This window comes from Plasmodium vinckei, assembly GCF_900681995.1.
Source record: "Plasmodium vinckei vinckei genome assembly, chromosome: PVVCY_11".
Lineage (NCBI taxonomy): Eukaryota > Apicomplexa > Aconoidasida > Haemosporida > Plasmodiidae > Plasmodium > Plasmodium vinckei.
This window is the reverse complement of record NC_051303.1, coordinates 915044-930407: the sequence shown is the minus strand read 5'-3', so window position 1 is coordinate 930407 and position 15364 is coordinate 915044. Positions and strand designations below refer to the sequence as shown.

Sequence of the window (15364 nt, the reverse complement as noted above, 5' to 3'; positions counted from 1 at the left end):
ATTTTATTTTTTTAAAGTGTTAAAATTATCAAAATAATAAAAGCTAAATAAAAAAAATATTTGTAGATTCGCCATTTTTCTAAAGTATATATATGCATGTGCATTCCCCTTCTGTTTCCAACCTTTTGAAACACCTTAAATATATTTTCCGTATTAAAAATAAATAAATAAATATATGCCTATCTAAACAAATATATTATTTATATGCATATATGATACTATTGTATTTTTTCTTTATATGTATTATTATTATGAAAAAAGTTTATATTTATTACTTTCCCGTGTTTTAATTTGTTTTTAAATATGCATTTTACGTTATAAGTATTACGCTTTGTTGGCATAAAAAAAAATAATAGCATATTCGGCAACACTTACGGGTAATTATTTTTATAGGGTTACAAAAAAAACAATAGATATAACTGCTAATATTACTATATTTAAAAATATTGAATCAATTTAATCAAATAAGACAATTGTGATGCATACAAATAAAATAAAACATATATATAGAGTATGCACAAAAATGATAAAACTGTATGCATGAGGAAACAAGCACAATATGCTATAATGCGCATGTTTTATATTTCCTATTTTTAAAAAATTATTGTGTTACAATTTTATTGAGAGATTATAACATTAATTTGATTTAAAAAGGGATATGCGTGAGAAACAAATATATATGCGAAACTATAGATCCATACACATATTTTTTTTAATGTGTGTGTATATATGCATCAATTCGCACGCATATTTTCGATATTCAAACTGTTCTTCAACGCATTTGCATACAAACTCAACAAATTCTTTGAATTATTGAACGCTTTCATTATCTATAGAATAGGATATGTCTTTTTTATCCTTTTGCTCTTTTTTAATACGGAATATACTAAAAAAACTTTGGTTTATAGTTTGGTAAGATTGATAAAATTTGTTTTTTTTATTAATTTTATTTTTTTGGGGTAAGAAATTTTTATTTTGTGATCTATATAATTTAAGAAATTTTTTCAAAACGTGTTTACAAGCTCTATTAGATAAAACACGTTCACACGCGACATTGTAAGACTTATCTCCATTAATATCCCTTACTGAAGCATCAGCACCTCTTGTCATTAATATATCAGCTACATCATATAATCCATAAAATATTGAATAAATTAAAGAAGTTTCTCCATGGATATTTGTTAAATTATAATTAATATTTTTACTTTCATTTAATATTAACATAGCTAAATTTTCATTTCTTGTTCTGATACAAATCATTAATGGGCATTCTCCATTTATATTATCTTTACAATTAACATCGACATTATTTGCTATTAATAACTGTGCAACTTTTTCTTGATTTTCTAAGCAGGCAATATGTAAAGCATTTTGGTGATATTTATTTGTTAAATTTATATTAACATCATTTTCTATCAAAAATTTTATAATTTCAACATTTCCTTCTTCTGCAGCAGCATGTATAGGTGACAATACATTATTAGCATCCAACTGGTTAATTATTTCTTTTTTTAATGAATATAAATATTTCAATATATTTAATCGTTCTAATTTAGCTGCTTGAATAAATGGCAAAGACCATAATTTATGTCCTTTTTGTAATAGTTGTGGATATTTCTTTAATAATAATTGAACTGTAGATAAATCCTTTTTAAATATTGCACATGAAATTAATTCTGTTAAAATATGTCTATCACACGCTTTTTCTCCTGCGCCAGCATCAAGAAAATGATTAACCCATGCTTTATTTAAATTATAAGCCAATAAAATGGGGGTAAATTTATTATGATAACACCAATTAGGATTTGCTTTTTTTTCTAATAATAATTGTATAATTTCACTTATATTATTTTCACATGCTAAATATAATGGAGATTTATAATCTCTTACATATGGGCACTTAATATCTAAACATTCTCCACTTTCAACTAATGAATTAACTATTGAAAAGTTTTTTTTTTTAATAGCAATATTTAAAGGTATATATCCATTTTCTATATCAATAGGATATGTTACATAATAATTATCACATTTATTGCCATATGGACTTATACATATATGATTTAAATTATCATTTTTTTTTATTCCTTCGAAATTTGGCGTATCAAAATCATATGAATTATTTATTTCATATGAGTAATTTATATCAATGCTTAAATTATTGGGCACTGATTCGTTATTTGGGTTTTCTTTTTCATTTATATTATTTTCTTTTTGTGTTTCATTTATATTTTCGTTAATTCGTTTTTCTATGCTATTTCTATTAATGTTATTGTTGCCATTATTCCTGTCATTTGAATTATGGTGTATTCCCCATAAAGATGATACATCGTTTCTAGTCTCATACCTTGGCTCATTTTTAACAGAATCGATGCTTCCAATCCTTTTTGAACTTTCACTATTGTTGACAATGTTATTATTTCCATTAATATTATCATCATTAATGTTATTCGTGCTATTATTATTACTGTTAATATTATTTCCATTGCTCACTGTTTCGGAATCTACACCTTTTCCCAATTCTGTACCCCCCGTTTTCTTATTGTCTTCATTGTTATAGGACATTTTTTTATTCAAATCATCGGTACTTGGATTTTTTCCTTGTAAATTACCTATTGAATCTTCTTTATCTATATTATATAAACTTTTAGAGCAGCATTGCATTATATTACTTTTTTTTTTTCTGTTTCTTCGCTCATCTATTAAAACTTCAACAAACTCTTTACACTCATTTTCACAGGCTATATACAAAGGAGATTTTCCAAGATAATCCCAGATATCAACCTTTGCTCCTCCTTTTAAAACTAAATAAAATAGATATCTATTCTTCTTACTAATAGCTAAAGATATTGGTAAAGTCCATATATCAATTCCGCCATTTTCATCAGTTTCAATGGTTAACGGTGTATTTGATAAAAGTTCGCTACCTTTATCTCTTAATAAATATACTAAATTATTATTTTTATATTTTTCACTTTTACTTAGTTCGTATAATTCATCTTGGATTTTTTTACTTAATTTAACGCAAATTTTTACGTTTTCATTTTTTAATGCAACACTGTAGCCTTTTACATATATGTCTAGTCCTATACTTTCTAAAAAACACTTACTACCCCATGATCCTAAAATATCTAAATTAGGTTGAACAAAATGGGATTGTATATATGGATCGTCAACACTAATTAAATTTTTATATCCATTAGCAAATGGGCAATCATCACAATCACATTTAAAATTTATTTCGTCAGGTGTATATATACATGAATTTCCATTGCATTTACATTTATTCAAATTGTTTTCTTCGTCATCATCATCATCATCTTCTTCTTCTTCATCAAATGTATTTACATTATTATGTAATATATTCATACAAAATATATTTTCTGCTGTTAATATTTTGTTTTTTTTATTATTAGTACTATTTTTACTTTTTTTTTCATCTATTAAATCTTTTTTTCCCAAATTTTTATTTTTTATATTCTCTTTTGTATCAATGTCATCTTGTAGTAAACTATCTTCTGTATACTCTTCAGAATTTGATTTTTCATTATTTTTTTCAAATAATGAACATTCCTTATCATCTATTTTTTTTTCTTCGTCTCTTATTTTAGGAACTTTTTTCTCTTCTTCATCATCTTCAAGAAATTCGTCATCTCGACTTTTTCTTTTACTTCTTTTATTTTCTAACTGTGTAAGAACCCCATCACTATTGCCCACTTTCCAGGTCCATGAAAAGGAATCATTTTCTTTATCGTCACTATTTTGGATCATATTTTCAATTTCTTCAACTATAGGATTATTACTACAATTATTTGCATCCTTCTCACCATCATTTATGTTAAACTCAGATTTTGAAATTATGGATGCACCATTTCCATCACAGTCAATATTATCATTGTTGCCCACAGATATATGAAGCTTTCCGGTCGATATTGAATGCTCAGCAGGAGGAATATCGTCCATATTATTTTGTTTACTTATTTCATTTGGGTCTTGTTCACTTGAATTTACATTATTTGTATCAATATTTATGGGCACATTTAGATGCTTTTTTGAGGTAGTACCAATAAAATTGCTCATGGAATTGTTAACATTACTATTATTATTAGATACACTTCCATTTGAGCTATGGGAATTATTTGTGTCATCCTTTCTATTTACAGTGAGATTTTTTTGTGGATAAGTATTATTATAATCTTTATAATTCAAATTATTTGAAAGTCTTGATGAATATCCAAAATGCCTCATGGTGTTATATAGGAAATTATTAAAAAGGCTAAAATTATTATTTGTTTCAGATTGACTAATACTAAATTCAGTTTCACTGATAAGTGCTGACTTGAATTTTTTATTATTATTATTATGATGATTGTTAGTAGTAGATGAGTAATCATTTATATTTAATTTGTATAAGCTACTTGCATCTACACAACTTTGCAAACTCATAAGATTATATTTATTATTTTCATTAATAATTTTTTTATTACTTTCATCTATCGAAGCACTCAAAGATGTATTAACATTATTATGGGCGCTATCAAAATTTTTCATATTTTCTAAAGTTTTTCTTAAATTTTTTAATTTATGGTAAATTAAATGATTTTGATTATTTGCTCTATTAACTATAAAATTAGATACAATAAAAATTGGTTCCAACCACGAATTTGAAAATGAACAAATAAAATTTGTAAAGATTGGCCAATTTCTCTTCTTTAGCATAACAGTTAAAGGCGCACATGTTAAATATTTATTTCGGACACATTTAATACTTAACGTTTTCAATGAAGGCAGCCTTGTTTGTGCTAAAACTTCTAAAGTTTTATCAGTTAAATTATGACAATAATCAAAATATATTTCTTGTAAATTATAAATAAATAAATGCTTTGTATTTAATGAATCAAAATTATATATCTGATTCAATATATTAGTAACTGTTATATCTTTAATTAAAGTACAAAGAGTAAAATCTAAGCATAATCTTCTTCTAACAGACCTATGAATATGCCTATAAATTGTTGGGAATACATATGCATACAATACTTTAGGATTATAACCTAAATAGCTATTGAATATTAATCTATTATTCCATACTTTGTATTTTCTTTTATATAAAAATTTGCATGTTTGACTTAAATTAATTATTGTATGAACGTCTAAAAATGGTTCAATACATTTTATATATCTTTTCCATCTTTCATTTTTTTTATTAACATTATTATTCCAATTATTTTCCCCTGCTAATAATTCTCCAAGGTTTTTTTTTTTCAATATAGATTCAATATTTAAGCAAGGATCACAACTTAGTTTATGTAAATCCCCGATGCTTATAATGTTCGCGTTTTCAGATAAATTTTCTCTTTTCAATTGGTTAATAATGCTGATATTTCTAGCATTAAGATCACTGTTAATATTGTCTATATTATTGCCATCTTTGAGTGTATTATCTGTATTGTTAACATTGCCTATAATAGAAATTGTGGAACAGTTTCTTTCAATCGAATTTATAAAATTAGTTTGCTCATCTACGTGTGTGTCATTTATATCTACAATATTAGGGTTGTTTCTATCAATGGGGGGTTTGCTACTACCACTAACATTAGTACTACTTCCATTGATATTACTTATTGTCGTGATATTTTTATCAATATTGCAGCATGCATTGTTATTGTTTGGTTCAATGGAATTTAAATTATTTACTCCTTCGCTATGTATATTATTATTTGAGTCAGCAATATTTAAATTGCTTTTTTTTATAGTTATATTTTGGTTGCCAATCGTATTTGTACTAGCAACATCATTATTTGTATTATTATTTGAATCAAGATTGTTCGAATTATTTATTCCTTCGTTATATGCATTATTATTTTGGTCGCCAGTATTTAAACTATTGTTTTTTATAGTTTTATTTTGTTTATCAATTGCATTTTCTGGCGTTATATCATTACTTACTGTATTATCTTCATTTATTTCATCAGTTTTTTCCTTTTGATTTGCTTCGTTTTCAATTAATTTATCATCATCTTGTGATATAGATTTAATGTTGTTATTAAAAATTAAATTTAATTTATTTAAAATGCATATACTAACATCATTTTCATTTAACTCTTGTCCCTGTGAATTTGAATTTGTTTCAAATTCAGAGCTCTTCATTATATATATAATATTTTTAATATATATAATTATTTAGTCAAATAAAAATAATTTTATTATACATTTTTAATTTCCTCTGCAATTAACAATAAAAAAACATTCGTTATTATTTGTATACGATTTTATACCATATTTATATATAATAAATACTACGACTGTTTCCTGTTTTCATATTCCAACGTTTTTTTTATAACTTATGTTAAAAGAAGGAATACAATACAAGCTATTTATGTATAATATGCTGTTGGAAATATTATAATGAATATAAAATGCTAATATTTGCAGCACCTGAGTATTCGATGCTTGTATTTATATCTTACTATTTTATTTTTTCTTTATATTAATTTATTTACTCATTTTATATTTTATTTACTTCCGTACTTCATTTTATATATACGTATTTTTTATTTATATATTAAAAAAAAATTATATACTGTTCCAATAATTTATTTATTCATTTATATATGCATATAAAAATGACGTCACATTATAGCAATAATAAACTGTATATTATATATATATAATTATAAAATACTGCAAGGCAATTTTTAATTCAGTACATACATATTGCTGCATAGTAATTATTATATAACGTTATTTTTTTAATTATAAAAATTTAATAAAAAACAACAATAATAACAATAGAAAAAAAATCAACGCATAATTGGAAATTTTTTAATGGACAAATAATATACATGCAATATGCAAATTATATATTAATATTAATTTAACAACGTATAAAATAATGTACTATATATTTATTTTTTAATAATTTATAAATTATTTTTTTTGAATATTAATTATAGTTATTTATATATGCCATTTGATATATAATATATATATATTTTTTTATATTGCCAAAGGCAAACAAACATGGTAAATATTGTATATATATATATGGATGACACTAAGTACAATTTTAATTTATTTAAGGACAAAGTCATTTTAACACATGAATAGCATTATAGTATTACTATATACATATATACATACCAATTAATTTATATCATAATATGTATGTTGTTTATTTAACATATAGGAATTTTTCATGATATAACATATCTATAATTGTGTTACAGTATATACGGTATACTTCTTTTGAAAAAAATATTTTTTATTTCTTCAGACCAATATACTTATATGCAATTATTTTGTTATACTACTAATATTTATAATTATGCCTCTTAAGTTTTTATTATAATAGTGCCATGCAAAAATATGATACTTTATTTAATAAATGTGTATTTAAGATTATTGTAAAAAAGGGAAAAATCAAACAGATTAAAGAAAAGAAATCAAAATGGTTTTTGAAAATAAGCGTTTAGGATAAAGAATTTTCGAATACTTTTCACCAACTCTTTTCGCATATATAAATATGTATTAAAAGGTTTAATATTATGCAGGTATATCTACGTGTTCGTATCTTATACATTCTATTACAAGCACGTGTGCACATATGTAAACATATGCACTCTATCTATTATCCTTTTTGTAATTTTAAAATATGAAAAATATAGAAAAAATAAATCTCCAAAATATTTCTGTCAAATGTTTTTGGATAACAGTGGATATTTAGGGATGCATTTTTCAATAAATGACCATGAACATATATAAAGATAGATAAGAAAAAATAACATTTTTGTCTTATATCATAAATATGTAAATGAAAAAATGCCGACTTTATGCTGTCCATTCATACTCTAACTCAAGCTTAATCTTTTTTGGTATTCGTTTTTATTATTGTTCCTTTTCACTTTTATGTTTATCATTAAACAAAAACAATATATTAAAAAATATATCTAATGGTTAATCTTATTAATATGACGCTAACTCAATAAAAATAATAATTAATTTTGTTATAAAATTTTTAAGAGATATTTATTATTACGCCTTAAATAAGACGCGTTATAATCTTAAGCATATAAAAAGGAAAAGACACACCAAAAACTTATACATACATATATGCATATTGTGTATATTTTTTTCATATGCATAAATATAAGTAATTCCAATTGTAAATATGCATGATTTATTTGAATAATTAACAAATTTTATTAAAGTCTTTAATGCATAAGGGTTTATAAAATCTTTGCATATAATTTATGGAGTATCACATATATTTATGCATTATTCTTCTAAGTATAAAAAAGCCATAAAAAGGTTTAAATACAACAATTGAATATATATTTTTCGTATTTTTAACCATCTAAATATTATATAAAAATTTTTTGCACCCTATAATTTATATTTTATTATTGATATTTTTATTATTATTTAATTTTCTCGTCATTATTTTTAATAAATCTCTTTTCAATGGAAAAAGATGCTAATTGTCAAACTGACACATCAAATATATCAGAGGAAATTCACATGTCTGATAACTTAAATGCTATTTTAGTGTCTTATGCAAAAAATGTAATATTATTTAATCCAGGAAAGGATTGTAGCGATGAGGACACAATAAAAAAAAATATATATATGTGGTCAAAGGAATATTTTAAAAAATTGTATGAAGAAAGTAAAGATGATAAAATAAGTTTAAATAGTAACTCGAACGGGGACGCATTTGATACCTGTGTCGAAGGGAATCAAATTAAAGATCAAATAAAAAAGGAGATGGAAAAAGTTACTTTTCATATAAATAATTAAAAGTTTAATATTCTATATTTTTTTTATGATTTTTATATAATAATATAATTACATATATATGTATACATGCTCTATGAATGTTTCGTAACATTATTTATACATTTTTGTACCATTACGTTTTATTAGATTATTTCATGATTAAATTATAATTTATAACTTCTTGTATCTATATATTATGTGTTTAATTTCAAAAAAATTACTAAAAAAATTAAACTAAAGCCAAATGAATATGTTATATTTGGCTTATTCCCTAAGAGAAATGTGTACATATAATGCATAAAAAATTAAGGGATTAAAAAAAAGGAAAATATGCATCATAAGTGAGCATATATTATCCTTACAACTGTAATTCAAACAAATAGAGAATTTTCACATGTTCATATGCATATATATATTATATCCTTGCAAACATTCATATAAAACATATACACATTTTGCAATAAAATAGAGAATCCCAACACTTCAAACAAAGTTCAGGTCAAAGGTATCGAATCCTTTATGACATGATATTTGCTGATGGATAAAAATTGTTTCAATTCGGAGCGTGTTACCCAAGCAAAGTCATGTATATACTGATTTTGTATTAAATTTATATTTGCATCATTATTTGTATAATGAGCTCTATAATAAAATATTTTTCTTCCTATAATTTCATTTGGTATTAAAGGCGTTTTAAATTTTCTTTTTTCAAAGGTACATGGAGAATAACCAATGAAAAATGGAATTTCACATTTTAAATGATGTGAACATAAATATTGTAAATTTTCTCTTATCAGTAACTTTTTTTTAAAATCTATAAAAGGGAACATCCATTTGTTAACTATATTATTATCATTGTTATTATCAGTTTTTTTATATTTTACTAATAAATATAAAAAGTCATGTGGCTTTCGTTTAATATTTCTAAAGGGATATTCATTTATTTTATCATCATCATCCCCTTTTTCATTTATATTATTTATATCACTTTGCTTTTTTTTTTTCTCTTGATCTAATTTTCTTTTTAAACTTAAAATATTTTCCATTCCTTCTATGCTAAATAAATTTTCTAAATTGTCTTGCTCTGATTGATCATTTTCTTCGTGTTCTGTTTCCTTTTCTGTATTAGCTTCATTTGTCTCTCCTTTATTGTTTTGATGTTTTTTCAAATAATCTTGTTCATTGTTATTTTCATTTTTTTTTTTATCATGAAAAGAACTTAAATTATATTTCATGTGTAAAAATTCTTCACTTATTTCTAAATTATTATTTGTTCGTAACAACCATTTATCTCTGAAATCATCAAAATCTTTTTCAAACTTTTCAGGAATAAAATCTAAAGGAAATCTATCAATACATAAAGCTACTTGGATTTTATACTTATCATGAACTAATATATTTTTTACATCAAAATTACTATTTACATTACACAATGTGTCAGTTGTTTCACTGCTTTCATCTAAATTCGATTTTTCTTTTATTTTTTCATCATATGATATATATTTATTATGATTAAATAATACACCATATTTGTTATTGTTCAAAAGGCTCCAACATTTCGTTTTTTTTGCTACCTCTTCTAGTATCCCATTTCTTGTAATTTTTTTTATCATTTTTTACTTTTGTTTCAAATTACGAAAACCTATATCCCTTCTTCTGCTTTCTATTTCATAACATTACTACCTAAGTAATCCCTCTTATTGTTTTGTTTATTTTTTTTATCCTTCTTTCCTTTTTTGAAATATTATTTACTTTCGAAGGAAAAGGTCACTAAATAGATCCAAGCTTTTCAGCCATTCCATCATAGCTTTATCTATACATATTTTAACAAATATATCAATAAAATTTTATATGCATATTTCAGTATTTTTGAATAATTATTTATACTATATATTTGTGTGATTTTATTTATTATCAGAAAAAAAAATACGCCATCGCCTATTTGATAGGTCAATGACTGTTTATATAATAATATGCCTTAAATTTATTTAAGATTTAATGATAAAAAAAATACATATATCTATATATGCACATAATTTTATTTTTAAATTGCTAATTGTGATTTTTCTTAAAATATATTGCTCAGTTTTATACCTGTAAAAAAAGGTTTAGTTAAATCGAAAAAAAGGGAAACACCACCCCGTACTTTTAAATTGCACATTCAATATATTTATGTATATAGGATATTAATTTAGTTGGTCATTATTTTCTTTAAAATGCATAACAAAACTTTCTCAATTTTCACATCCACGTTTTAATAATATAAAAATTATTGAAGAAGAATGAAAAAAGTGAAATGCTCATTCAGTCTCTTTTTTATGCATTCATTTTAGTTATGTTTTTGTCTGTAACTCTATTGAAAACATTATAACAAAATTTATTACCATAATATATTACACTATATATGTGTATATATTTTTTATATACCATATATAGCATTATCCTTTACAAAAAAATATGCTTAAACCGTATCAAAAGAAACATAAATGCTATTTCGAAATATGCTCACTGTAAACACAGTTCTATCTTTTTATATAAGCATTGCTAACAGTTTTTTTTTGCATAAATTTTGTTTACAATCTCCACTTTTTTTTCGTACTAATATAAATGTGTAAAACTGAGAATCCAAATATGAACAACCTTTTAACTTCACCTTATTTTTATAAGAGATATATATCCCTTATGATTCGTAAAGACCGCCCATGTATGTCACTATATACATACAAGAGTAATATTATATGTATATTTTTTTCAAGTAACATTTTATTGTGATCAAATATTATTTATATTAAGAAACCTATATATATATTTATTTATTTTATAAGTCTTTTTCATAAATTTATAGAGATATGCATAAAATACACAAATTATCGCCATGAATTAATTTTTACATTACAATATTCACGCATATATTATTAATTAACCTTTCAATTTGTATCATGCAACTATGGTAAACTTAACTATCTTATACAAATATAATACAATCATATCGAAAAAAATATATGCGAAACAAACCGTATGGTTAGGCTTCTTTTATTCTACTTGTATTACTTTCATTAAGTTGGTACTTCCAGAAACTTCTTCTTTAATTCCATGAATACATATGGCACTGTCTCCTGGTTTAACGATGTTTCTCTCTTTTGCAATTTGAATTGCATTTCTTAATACGTTATCAGTTCCTTGGAATGATCCGACTTTAATGCATGTAACACCCCTGTGTACATTTAAGCATCTAACTGTTGAATCAGATGCACTTAAAGCTAATATAGTACAACTTGGTTTGTATTTAGCTATTAATCTAGCAGTATATCCTGTTTCTGTTAATGTAATAATTACAGATGCTTCAATTGATTCTGCTGTTTCAACTGCAGATCTAGCTACGGCTTCTTGTACACTGATTGGAGTTTGAATGGAATTTACTAATGATTGATATAATAATTTATAATCAATGCATGCTTCTGCTTCTAAACAGATTTTAGACATAATAGTAACTGCTTCTACTGGAAATTTACCACCTGCTGTTTCACCTGAAAGCATAACACAATCTGTTCCGTCTAAAACGGCATTAGCTACATCGGTAGCTTCTGCTCTTGTGGGTCTTGGGTTCTTTGTCATAGATTCAAGCATTTGGGTGGCTGTAATGATTGGCTTTCCTTGTAAATTACATCTAAAAAAGGTAAATATAAATACAATATGTGTAAAATGATATATTACACAAATATAGTGACATATTATAGAAACAATGATGTAAACATAAATATATTTATCTTTTTGTCATTATAAATAGAATCGCAAAATAAATGTACCACAAACATAAAAAAACATTTAAATTATATAATATATCACAGCAAATTTAAATATGCAAATATGTATTAATTGTTATCTCAATTTAACACTGAATGGTTTTAAAAATGAAAATAAATTCAAAATACAATAGAAATAAACTTGTGTTCATCTCCACCGTATAACCAATCAGTTGACTTATCAAGACATAAAAATAAAAAACTCAAACAAAACGTTCGAAGTCATTTGCAATTATTTTTATTATTTTATGCATCACGTATAATATATAAAAATAATTTTCAAAAATATTTTTATTTTATTTATTTTTCTTTGTGGTGCAAATGGCTAAATGGGAAATAATATGTATACACATCTCTATATACACAAATACGCTAAAAATAATTTAAATTATTTTAATATTACTTTGATATCATAAGTTTTTGGGCTAAGAAAACTTTCTCTGCAGATATTTCCATACCAAGATCTCCTCTTGCAATCATAATACCATCGGCTTCAGCTAAAATTTTGTCAAAATTTATAATACCTTCAATGTTTTCGATTTTTGGAATAATTTTAATGTGCCTTCCTCGTGGGCCTAACAAGTTTCTGATTAAACGTACGTCTTCAGCAGATTGAATAAATGATGCAGCAATAAAATTGCATCCCATTGGTATAGCGAAATTAAGTATATCATCTTTATCTTTTTCACTTATAATTGGTAAGTCAACCTTAACATTTGGTAAGTTCATATTTTTTTTCTCACCAATTGTTGCATTATTTAATACTTCTGTAATTACATGATCGTCGTGTGTTTCTAATACTCTGCAACTAACGGATCCATCAGCTATTAATATAATACTTCCTGGCTTTACACTTTGTGGTAATTTTGTGTATGAGCAAGCAATACAAGTTTCGTCTCCCACATATGTATAATCAGTAACCAACTTTAATTTGCTTCCTTCTTTTAAGTGAGCTTCTTTATTTTTTAATAAACCTGTTCTTATTTCAGGTCCTTTAGTATCTAATAACATACCTAATGTGCAGTTTGGTCTTTGGGCTTGTGCTTTTAAAACGTTTTCAAACATTTGCTTGTGATCTTCATGGGTTCCATGAGAAAAGTTAAAACGGCATATGTCCATTCCTATTAAAATAAACAAATAATAAAATAAATAATTATAATTGCATTTTATGGGATAATAACGAGCCATATATATTTCATAGAAGCTTTTTATTATTCACGTAATAATTATCAGTGTTTTTGTTTCTATAAAATATATTAATGTTATATATGCATTTTATTTTTCTTCATACCTGCATCTATTAATTGTACGAGTGTTTCAACAGATTTACATGCTGGGCCTAATGTACAAACAATATGAGTTTTTTTTGAACGTAAATTTACATTATTAGGTTCTAAAATTTGCCTTAAAGTAATGTTAGCTGCGCTTTGTAAGCTAGCTCCAGCGGTTGAGTTTTTAAATTTAAAAGGATTCATTTTGTTTATATATGTTTTGTAATGTAGAAGATGAAATTATAAATAATTTTATATTAAAAGAATGCAAAAATAAAAAATGAATTAATATATGGTTTCTTTATTGGTATTTCTTAAATACAAGTAATATATATTTATATTTTTTATGTTGAAGAAATTTAATTAATATATATAATTATTTTAATTAATTTTTTTTTTTTGCAACTTAAGGGGATGTTATAATTTTATTTGCTAATAAATATATATTATTGCTATATAATTGTTATGCATATATATAATATACTATATTTATATATAGAGAATGGAAATATAAATTAACAATTAACATTAATTATAAATATTAAAGCAATGGAAATAATAGCACGTAAGAATATTATTTTAATGTGAAAGAGAATAAAATATATTTTAAATATTTATTGGGATGCTATAGAACTTGTGCATATATTATACTGAGGAATAAATGCAATAAATAGAATGAAATGAATAATTAAATAGGGGGTAACTAACTATATATATATGCAAACTTAACGTGCTACTAACATAAATAATTATTATATATCATGGGTATGGAAAATAAAAATCTACAAAGGGGACGTAAATGGCCTATTCAAATATGTAGTATATAATAGAATGAATTTTTATGTCAGTATTGCAATATATCAAAATATTGGAGCAATATTTATATATCATAATTTATTTTTCTATATATACACAACGGAAGGATTTTCTTCCCCCAACTAATATATAATATATATGTATTCACAAAAAAAAATAAATATTGTATAAATTGTTATATTTATATATAGCAATTTATACACCGTAATATTAAAAAAAATATATAATTAAATTATATGGCCATTAATAATAGTATCTTAAAATATAGTGTTATAAATTGGCCGAAATGATGTACGTATTATAATAATATAAGTATAGACATTCAAAAAAAAATATATAATAAATATGTTATAAAATAAGTTATATTTATCACTTTATTTTATAGGCTTTGAAAGTTTCATTTTTATATATAATTACGAATTTTATATTCTATTCATATATGTTGTATTTTATAGTTTATTGTAGTATATCATTAATATTTCTTTACTACATATGGTTAAAAAATAAAATCAAGTTTTTGTAAAAAAATGATTCTATCCAGTATATAAACAATTTATACTAAAATGCCATAATATATCAAAGTCGCATACTATGTATATATATCTATTTACTTAAACATATGAGGTACAAAAACTTATAAAATAATAGTATTGATAAAAATATGAGTAAAAAAGGAAAGCAGTTTATAATATTCCC

The 15364-nt window shown here is 23.8% G+C and overlaps 4 protein-coding genes across 4 annotated transcripts; 1 reads left to right on the top strand and 3 right to left on the bottom strand.

Annotated features, from left to right (window-relative positions):
• Window positions 1-810: 810 nt before the first annotated feature.
• PVVCY_1102710 (conserved Plasmodium protein, unknown function) lies at window positions 811-6150 on the bottom strand (the record flags this gene model as incomplete). Its single annotated transcript, XM_008626107.1, has 1 exon — window positions 811-6150. One exon carries the CDS (start codon window positions 6148-6150, stop codon window positions 811-813), a length of 5340 nt encoding a protein of 1779 aa, XP_008624329.1.
• A 2313-nt stretch (window positions 6151-8463) lies between these two features.
• PVVCY_1102700 (conserved Plasmodium protein, unknown function) lies at window positions 8464-8799 on the top strand (the record flags this gene model as incomplete). Its single annotated transcript, XM_008626108.1, has 1 exon — window positions 8464-8799. The coding sequence occupies one exon, from the start codon at window positions 8464-8466 to the stop codon at window positions 8797-8799; it is 336 nt and encodes a 111-aa protein (XP_008624330.1).
• Window positions 8800-9272: 473 nt separating this feature from the next.
• On the bottom strand, window positions 9273-10391 carry PVVCY_1102690 (mitochondrial ribosomal protein L46 precursor, putative; the record flags this gene model as incomplete). The annotated part of the gene is made up of 1 exon (XM_008626109.1): window positions 9273-10391. One exon carries the CDS (start codon window positions 10389-10391, stop codon window positions 9273-9275), a length of 1119 nt encoding a protein of 372 aa, XP_008624331.1.
• Window positions 10392-11811: 1420 nt separating this feature from the next.
• On the bottom strand, window positions 11812-14056 carry PVVCY_1102680 (pyruvate kinase, putative; the record flags this gene model as incomplete). The annotated part of the gene is made up of 3 exons (XM_008626110.1): window positions 11812-12445; window positions 12985-13702; window positions 13873-14056. The coding sequence occupies 3 exons, from the start codon at window positions 14054-14056 to the stop codon at window positions 11812-11814; spliced, it is 1536 nt and encodes a 511-aa protein (XP_008624332.1).
• Between the last annotated feature and the right edge of the window lie 1308 nt (window positions 14057-15364).